Source organism: Orycteropus afer, unplaced genomic scaffold (assembly GCF_000298275.1).
Source record: "Orycteropus afer afer isolate SDZICR_OR568_19922 unplaced genomic scaffold, OryAfe1.0 scaffold00009, whole genome shotgun sequence".
Lineage (NCBI taxonomy): Eukaryota > Metazoa > Chordata > Mammalia > Tubulidentata > Orycteropodidae > Orycteropus > Orycteropus afer.
The window spans coordinates 13,713,176-13,723,216 of NW_006921596.1; the positions used below are offsets into that span (position 1 = coordinate 13,713,176).

At 40.8% G+C, this 10,041-nt stretch overlaps 1 protein-coding gene across 1 annotated transcript in view; it reads right to left on the reverse strand.

Moving 5' to 3' along the window:
- The window catches only part of TOX3 (TOX high mobility group box family member 3), a 146,892-nt gene that overhangs the window by 13,052 nt on the left and 123,799 nt on the right, over window positions 1–10,041 (reverse strand). Inside the window, exon 4 of the mRNA XM_007947040.2 lies at window positions 2,866–3,135. Within this exon, the coding sequence (XP_007945231.1) occupies window positions 2,866–3,135 (270 nt within the window). The remainder of the gene's footprint in view (window positions 1–2,865; window positions 3,136–10,041) is intronic.

Here is a 10,041-nt window from a genome sequence, read left to right on the forward strand (position 1 = left end):
CAATATGGATGCCTTTGATTTCCCTTTCTTGCCTTATGGCCCTGGCTAGGACTTCCAGTACAATGTTGAATAGAAGTGGTTAATCACCACTATCTTTTAAGAATAAACCAGAGATGAAGAATCCCACAGTTTAACTAAAATCTCAGCATCAATTCTCCTACAAAATCTCTATGTTTCTTTAAAAGAGTTGGAAAACCAGAGAAATAGCTTTACCCAAAAGAGAGATAATCAACAATAATCTTAATTTTCCTTTCTCAGCTAAATTATTTAAGAGATAACAAACTGAATTCCTAGACCCTCACCTAAAATGGAGCAAGTTAGGTAGGAGTCATGTACTAAGTTTTCTGTAGGCATCACAGTTTTGATTTAGTACCCAGGTAAGTGCCAAGGGCACTGGAAATGAGTGAAATGAAAGGAATCTATTTGAGTGTGTGTGGCCATTTGTAACTTAGCTGCATCTTATTCACATCTCTTGAATTTTTAAAAAATCATTATTTCACACTTCACCACAAGGAAGTCCTCCTGAGTATGAGTACTGGCTATTAGTGCATTTTCTAACCTGGTGCCCACTGAGGTGCTAATTTGATGCTATAACCCGGACCCTTCTTCTTGAAATCCCTTTGGTTTCTGCAACATTGCTCCAACCTCCTTCCTCTTCTCCTCATCACTCACAATCTTCTGTAGCTCTTCTTCTTTCGTTTGCTACTTAAAAATAAATGATGATCTGTAGTATGGATGAACCTTGAAAACATTATGCTGTGTGAAACAGGTCAGTCACCAAAGGACAAGTAGTGTCATGATCCCCTTTATGTGAAGTATATAGAACAGGCAAGTGATTAGAGATCCAAATGTATTAGTGGTTCTCTGTGTGGGGGGACGACTCAATGCTTAGGGGACAATGAGCTTCTGTTAAGGATGGTGGGTCAATTTGGAAAGGGATAGTGGTGTCAGACTACATGATAAACCTAATTAATGTCACTGAACTGTACCTGTGAAATGTTGAAATGCCAAGTATATAGATGTATATTTACAACAACAAAAATAGATTGAAATGTAAGATTTAAAATCAATACTAAATTTAACAATGAAAAAGAAAAATGATGCTCAGAGTTCTGGCCATGATTCACTCTTTTCACACTTTGAGAAATCCTGTTCACATCCATGTCTTCATATTGTGCTGACAGTCCCCAATCTATAGTTTCAGCTCCAATAAGGGGAGTTCTAGACTCATATACCCAACTGTAAGCCCTTCAAATTCAACCCATCCCATGCCAAACTATTATTTCCCCATGGAGGAAAAAAAAAGCACTCCTCTCTTCCCAGGTCGATCTTCTTCATTACTCATATCCATGCTGACTCGAAAATAAGTCTAAATGATCTGTGCTCCAAATTCCAGGTAATCACTAAACCCCTGATGACTGATTCTCCCTCTCAGATGTTTTCTCTAATCGGGTACCTCTTGTCCATTCCTTCATTTGGTGAAATACAACAGTTCATAATGAAAAGGGTCCTTCAACGGTTGTCTTTTCTCTGGTAATACATCCTATATGTGGCCAAAGTTTTCTTTAAAGCACACATTTGCTTATGCCATTCCTCTGTGCAAATAACTCTTCAGATCTGAATTGCCAATACAAGAAAGGCCACCATATTGAAGTCATTTCTTTCAATGCCTACTTCTTTCCTCCTATAACCAAGTACTCATCCTACCCATAAATTTCCCTGTACTCCCATTGCTCCTTACTGTTCCGGCAACCAGAATGCTGGCTTCTGTCTTCTGCCTCACAAAATTTTATGCATCCTCTTAGACCTAATTCAGATATCACCTCAATAAAGTCTTCCTCAAATCACTCTCCCAAGCAGAATCGATTACCACCTCAGCACACCAGCTACATCAATTAGAGCACTAATCACATCTGGAGCTAGTTTTACACATAGCTATCTATCCCCAATGGGGAATCCCATGGGCAATAATTCTCTTACCAATCTCTATGTTGCCTGTACCAAGTAAGATGTCAAGCACAAAGGAGATGACTATATATTATGAATGAATGAACGAGTGATTGTGTACTATCATAGTACACTTTTTTCTTACTTATGGTAGGCATTCAGAAAGCACAACACCTGAGACTAGATTTTATTTTAAACTATGTTCTATTGCTTTAAAGGAGGCTTGGTGGTGCAATGGGTAAGTGTTTGCTGCTACCATTACTGGTGATGGTCAGAGCCACCCAGGAGCAATGTGGGAGAAAGACCTGGCAGTCGGCTTCTGTAAAAGCCAGCAGCCAAGAAAACCCTATGGGGCTGTTCTGCTTTGTCACATGGTGTCACTGTGAGTCAGAATTGATTCAATTGCACCCAAGAAAAACAACATACTTTAATATGTTTTACACTGCCAAAGGAAAGATGTAATACTATTAGAACTTGCTAAGTGACAAAGATCACTGAAGGTGCAAGGCTATCAAAAGTGCCAGGAGTTCATCCTATTAACTGCATGAAACTGAACCACATGGGCATTAAATTAAAATGAAAGTAGTTTAGAATCTCTGGCAAGTCTAGTGCAGGCCCTTACTTTTGCAGATTATAAAAGTTAAATGGCCTTGCATAAGTATAAGATTATAAAAGAACATCTTACACAAGTATGAGAAGCCATTATCTCCCAACTTCAAATTCAAGATACATTCAACAGAAAAAAGTAAGAGTGAAGACAAAAATTAAGCCATCATAAATATAACCGCTACTCCAAATCAAGGCAGAAAAAAAAGATAATACCATAAATGAAATTCAAAGACATGAGCATGGGGTGATTCCAAATTCCCAAGTAGGTTACCTACTAAAGAAGTTAACAGCAGCGTGTCTTAAACTTACTCTGCTGGATTCATCGGCATCCTCTTCATTGATGGAGCTGGAAGGGGAGGGAGTTGCAGATTTGCTTGCTGGAGGTGAAGGAGATGTGTGGGGCATGCTAGCACCTCCCAAATTCAGTCCCAACTGAGCACTGAGCTGAGACTGGTTGATGGTGGTGAGCTGGGCAGGAGGCATGATCCCAGAGCGAGCAGCATCCGTCATGTGGACGATGGACCTCATGATCAGGGAGGGATCCTGGCGATACTGTGAAACTTGGGTGTGGCTCTGGTCCTTAAAAGGCAACAGTGAGAGGGAAACTATTTTAGTTTACAACAGTGTCAATGAACTTATGTTAGTAGATCCTTAGATAGGCTTGCCATCACTTGTTAATTTGTTGCACTGTGGTAGCTTGCATGTTGCTGTGATGGGAGATAGCAAACTGGATTTCAAATATCAGTAGAGTCACCCATAGTGGACAGACTTCAGCAGTGCTTTCAGAGTAAGACAGGTTAGGAAGACAGGCTTGGTGATCTACTTCTCAAAATTAGCCAATGAAAACCCTATGGATCACAACCGAGTATTGTCTGAAATAGTGCTGGAAGATGACTCCTCTAGGTTGGAAGGAACACAAAATACACAGTGGATACAACAATGGCCTTGAGCACACCAATGATCACGAAGCTGGTGGAAGACCAGGCAGTGTTTTGTCCTGTTTTACATGGTGTTACCATGAGTCAAAGCCAACCCAACGGCAACAAACGGGGGGCTTGAACTATTGCAAGTCTAACGGTTGTGAGGTATTACAAAATGACCATCTCTGTTAACTTATTAAGTCTAAGGACTCATGCCCAAAATTTGAAGAGTCTGAAGCACAAAACTCAAGTACCCATTCCAGTTTATTTTATGATAGAACTGATGACTTATATAAAGACAACTGGCAAAGGCAAGATCAATTTCCAACTCTTGCTTCTGACTGAGGAAACACTTTCAGGGCTTGCCAATTGGTTTACCATCCTACTCACACACTTAGTTTGTTTTTTTGTTAGTTTTTATCTATCCTCACAATTGGACCAATAAGCAACATCATGTTAAACACAGAAAAGACTGAAGTTGTCAAGGATCTCATTTTACATGGATCCTACAATTAATTGTCCATGGAAGGAGCAGCCAGGAAGTCAAATGGCATATTGCACTAGGCAAATTTGCTGCAAAAAGACCTCTTTAAACTCCGAAAAGGCAAAGATGTCACTTTGAGGACTAAGGTATGCCTTACCCAAGCCATTGTATTTTCAATCTCCTCATATGCATGGGAAAGCTGGACAATGAATAAGGAACACCTAAGATGAACTGATGCCTTTGAATTGTGTTGATAAAGAATTGAATACACCATGGACTGCCAGAAGAATGAACATATCTGTGTTGGAAAAAGTACAGCCAGAATGCTCCTTAGAAGCGAGAATGGCAAGACTTTGTCTCTTGTTCTTTGGACATGTTGTCAAGAGGGACCGATCTCTGGAGAAGGACATCATGCTTGGTAAAGTAGAGGGTCAGAGAAAAAAGGAAGCCCCTCAATGACATTAATTGACACAGTAGATTCAACAATGGGCTGAAACATAGAAACAACTGTGAGGATGGTGCAAGACCAGGCAACGGTTCGTTCTGTTGTAACAGGGCTGCTCTGAGTCGGAAGTGACTCGAAGGCACCTAACAACAAGTTTTTATCCAGCTCTGTGAGGGAAGGAGAATCCACTCTTTATTTTACCCTTCTAGGAATGCACGACATGCAGAGAGGATGGGCTAGAGCACAGAGCTTTGGTTTCACAGAGCAAACATCTGTTTGCTTTAGGGCACCCTTTCTGTAAAATCCTCTGTGGTTAACCAGAGGGTCATTCCAATTCTGAATTATATTGTCAACAGCATCTGGAACTCATTCAACGTCTTTTGGATGGATATCACTTTTTTCATCTTAAACTTGCTTTGTTTTCTTTTGTTCAACAAACTATGATTTAATATACTAATGGATTTTTAAAAGATACGTAAAAAAAGAGGAGGTAAAGATATTCAGAATTAGCTTTCACTGGAAGTTACTGCAGTTATATCCATAAGTAGCTTTCTCTGTTTGGGGAAGTCATACAAAGCTTTATGTTGTTGCTTCTTAGGCTTTTTTAATTCCAAAGCATCAAAAAATGAAGTCATGATTTTCAAATGACTTACTTTAAGACTTGTCATTTAGAATGAGTCTGTGATTTTATTGAAACCAAATTCTCTTGTCTCACAGTGACCCAGAATCTAATTTTATACCCAAGTCTATGAATTCTTTACTGTTCCCTTTAGAGTCTTTCTAAACAGGCACATCTTGCTCTTTAAAGAAACAGAATGATTGTAAACAACTAAATTAGGACATTGAGTCTCTTCATATTAAATATATAAATACCACTAAATAAGAAGCTGTATCTATTAACAGGAAACTAGCTGAATAAATTATGATCTATCCATATTAAGGAGGGGTCGCTATGAGTCGGGGCTGACTCAATGGCACATAACAACAACAACAACAACAATATTACAAAATATTATGAAGCTTTAAAAAATAATGAATTAGATTTATGTGTACTGACCTGGAGCAGGGTTCCACAACTTTGGCTCTGTTGACATTTTGGACCAGATAATTCTTTGTAGTGGAGGGCTGTCCTGTGCCTTATAGGAAATTTACCAGCACCCCACCCTAGATGCCAGTACCACCATGCCCAACCCCACTTAGGCCATGACAATCAAAAATGTCTCCAGACATCACCAACTATCCCGTGAGGCAAAATTGCTCACAGTGAAGAACCACTAACCTACAGTGATATCCAAGATAGAGTAAGTGAAAAAGCAAGTTGAAAATTAATTGTGGAGAACCTCGTTTTGTTTTTTATTAAAAAACAAAACAGTTTTAACTGTTAAAGAGGAGTCCCTGGGTGGTGCAATGGGGTAACGCACACTTTGGTCCTAACCAAAAGGTCGAAGGTTTGAGTCTACTCAAAGGCACCTGGGAAGAAAGGCCTGATGATTTATTTCCCAAAAACCTGCCACTGAAAACCAACTGCAAATGTCTGCAGATGGTGAGTGGTCCAGTGGCTGTGGGCTGGGCCAAGTTCAAATAACTGCTGATCCCATCCCACTTTCCAGAGTTATATATGCCTGGGTTTGAAAAGCTGGGGACAGGGGCTGCGCATCCGTTCCCGGACAGGATGGCACCAGGCCCAGGCCGATAGGGGCCTTATGCAGCGTCTTGTGACCACCACCTGTGCTATACTCTGATAAGATGTTACCGTCAGCAGCTTAATGAATTGTACCTATTCTAAAGAAGGGCTCTACAGGCCTTGAGGAGAGGAAGGGGGGTGAGTTAGCAAATTTTCTTTCTTGACCAAACAACATGGAATCTGGGAGCCATTTTGGGGGGCTTTAGAACTGTGCCCCGTGCAGGCCAAGAGAACAGCATTTGCCCAGGGAAAGAGCAAGGAAGGTGGGAGGGGACAGGGAAAAAGGACAAAGAGAAGGGCTGTGTGTAGGGAGGAAGTGGGCAGAATGCAGTTACAATATGGGGATTCCAATAAATGTCATAAAACAGAACGTGGATGGATTGTTGAATGGAAAACAATTTGCTTTGTGGTCATCCAAATCACAACTTTTTTAAAAACTGTGAAAAATAATTAAAATGATAATTTAAAAAATTATTCATTGAGTACCTACTTACTATGTACCAGGTCAGAGAAGCCATATATTAAGTGCTCATATCTTTGAAAACTAGAAATTTATGTGTGATTCTTCTCAGCATTAGTCCAACTAAACAAAATTTAGAATGGACTAATGAATTTACCAATGACAGTGTATAGGCAAGAATAACTGATATATATGCCTCCAAGTGGCTTACAATTTTTTGCCGTAACAAGGAAAGTTAGCATCATGTATACAGTCCCAAGATAGTTAATGTGGTTTTCTGTAAATCATTATTTCTCACTTAATAAAATTAAGTCTCAAAAGATGTACTAACAATTCCTGTAAGGCAACTAGTTTTGCTCTCCTGTTAGAGAGAACTACTGCCATCACCTTATCCAACCACAACAGTTGAATGCTGGTAGCTTTTTCCAACTCCTTTGACAATGACATTTTATATGTAATGTCTACTTGTATCATTTGCTAAATTGTCAAGCTTCTGGACAGAGCATTTGCATAGAACTCACTCTTTTTAGTCTCACCCTGCCCTTTAACTGATGATATTGGATAAGAGTTTCTCAAGTTCAGCAGAGTATTGACATTTTTGACCTGGGTAATTGTTATGGAGAGATTGTCCTATACCTACCTGGCTTCTATCCACTATATGCTAGTAAGCATGCACCCATGCACACATATACATATACACATACACACACACACACCCTGCTCCCAGGTTGTAACAACCAAAAATGTATCCAGACATTGGGAGGCAATATCCCTATGGTTCGGAACCACTGTATTAGATAAACATAATGGAAATCCTCTCCTTGCAGGGGGGGGAGGAGGAGGTACCCAAAGCTTATGTTCTACCCCCAAAATAGAAAACATGCGCATAAACAAGATTCAGATTGTGAAAAATACTGTAGAGAAAATAAATAGGGATAGATAGATAGATGTAATTGAGGGAAGGTGGCTACATTTATTCAGGTCAATAGCAAAGGCCTCTCAGAGAAGATGACATCTATGCTAATATATAAAGGATCAGGAGGAACTAGAATGAAATTAACAGGGCAATGATGCTGTAGGTAGAAGGAACAACATATGCAAACGCTCTGAGATGGGAGAGAGCTTGGCATGCCTGAGACATGGAAAGGAGGTCGGTCAGTAGAGCTGGGAGCAGAATAGGCAAGGTAGAGTGAAAAGTAATGAGATTGGAGAGATGGGAATGGGCCAGATCATGCAAGGTGGGAAATCAGGGGATGCTTCCCTGAGGAGGTGACCACTAAGTAGGTATAGAGAGTAGGAGCTGGCGAAACCACAAAGGGGAAAAGAGCATCCTAGATAGAGAAGAACATGTGCAAGGCTGTGGGCTAAGACCATGAGAGGCCAGTGTGACAGGAGCAGGAAAGGGAAAGGCTGTTGGTGAGGCTGGTGAGGCCAGTAGAGGTCCAGAACAGGCCAGGTCTTGTAGCCTCTTCCTGGAAGTCTGGATTTTATTCACATTGTAGAGGAGCCACTGAAGGTTTAAAGGCTAGGTTTCCATCCAGTGAAGTTATGCATTCTGATAAGAAGTAATGGAAAATGCCTCACGGGCAACCCATCCAAATCAACTGTGGACATTTCAATTTAGTTGAAATGCACATGTATGACCTAAAACCTCAACCTATGTTTTGAAGAGTACCTAAGAATTAAGTTTTCCAATCACAGAAGGTCCTTCAGAACAGGCGGGTTGTGTTCTTGTCATTGTTATTAGGTGACATCAAGTAGATTCTGACTCATAGTGACTGCAGGTACAACAGAATGAAACACTACTCAGCCCTGCACCAGCCTCACAATCATTGCCATGATGGAGCCCATCATCACAGCCTCTGTGCCAGTCCATCTCATTGTGGGTTTGCCCTTATTTCACTGACCTTCTACTTCACCGAGTATAATATCCTTCTCCAGGGACTGGTCCCCTCTGACAGACCAAAGTACGAGAGACCAAGTCTGGCCATTCTCGCTTCTAAGGAGCATTCTGGCTATAGACCTTATAAAGGGCTCTAATGGGAAGGGTGCTGCCCTCTACCTATTTGCCTATATATCCAATTTGTGTGATACTCATAAAGCCTTAAATAATGTGTGTGTGTGTGTGTGTGTCTGTGTGTCTGTGTTGAGGGTGGAGGGATGCCCAGGTGAGGGTGGTTTCACTCTCCACCTGATCAAAGAGCCACTGTTTTTTTTAAAAAAACAAACAAAAACCATAAAATCAAGGAACTAGATTCTCTTAGTAGGTCTCTTATTTTCTTAAGTTACCTAAAACCCAGTTTATTACTGAACAGTATTCATCTGAGTCAACTTTTAAAATCTTAATAATTTTATATTAAAAAATGAAACTTTATATCACTAGCATAAATGAAATATTGGAATCTCTTGTGATAAGTACAATGCCAAATAAAGAAAATAAGATCTTCACCAAAACCAAACTAAACTCACTGCCATCGAGTCAGATCTGACTCATAGCGACCCCCTTGGGTTTCCGAAGCGGTGTCACTACGGATATAGATTGCCCAATCTTCCTTCCACCTGCCTAAATACTGGGGCCCCTAAAGCTCTGGCTCTGAGTTCTGCTTTCTCTTATTTGAAAAAGGGCAAAATAACGTGGAGAGAAACTTAAGGAGCCCCTGAGAGTTTCTCTTTGATTTAATCAAGAATGAAAGAGAAATCAAAAATGAAAAACTTCTTCATTGTGTAAATTACTCACATGTTTTATGACTATGTTCCTGCATTATCTCATGGAGAGCTAGCTATAGGTGGATTTTTTGGATGTGGGTAGATACAGTTTGCTATTTCTTCTTGTTGTTGGTTGTCATCAAGTGGATTCTGACTCATGGTGACCCCACGTGTGCAGAGTAGAACCACTGCTCCCTCAGGTATTCAAGACTGTGACCTTGCAGAAGCACATCGCAGGGCCCGTCTTCCCAGAAGTCTCTGGGTGGTTCTGAACCGTAGCCCCCTGCCTTTGCACATACTCTTCTCTGTCTGGGATGCCCCTTCCTCTCTTCTGGCTTAGTTAGCCCCTGCCCTCTCTGTACCCGTTAGTAGTCCAGAGCTGAACAATGATGCCACCCAGGAACTCCTCACTAACTCTGTCTACATGTTCCAGTTTGTTCCACTCCTTTTTTCAGCTGTGGGGAAAGGACCACATCTTCAGTCCATCCTCTCAGCACGCACAAACTCCTTTCTCTCTCCCTTCCATGCCTGTGCTTGGTGTTGTTTTCCGTTTCTTTTATAAACTTAAGATACAAATTTTTACAATAATGACCAGAATTACTGGTCGGATGGAGTCTGGTGAGACCCCCAATACTATGGCCCTGGGATATATTTTGGGCCTAGAATAAACTCACTCCCAGAGGCTGGCTCTCAGCGCAATAGTAAACGAACACTGTTTGGTACATTACCACGCACCTTTAGGAATAGTCCGTTTAGGCTAAAAGGCTCTCAAAATAGGACTGGGAA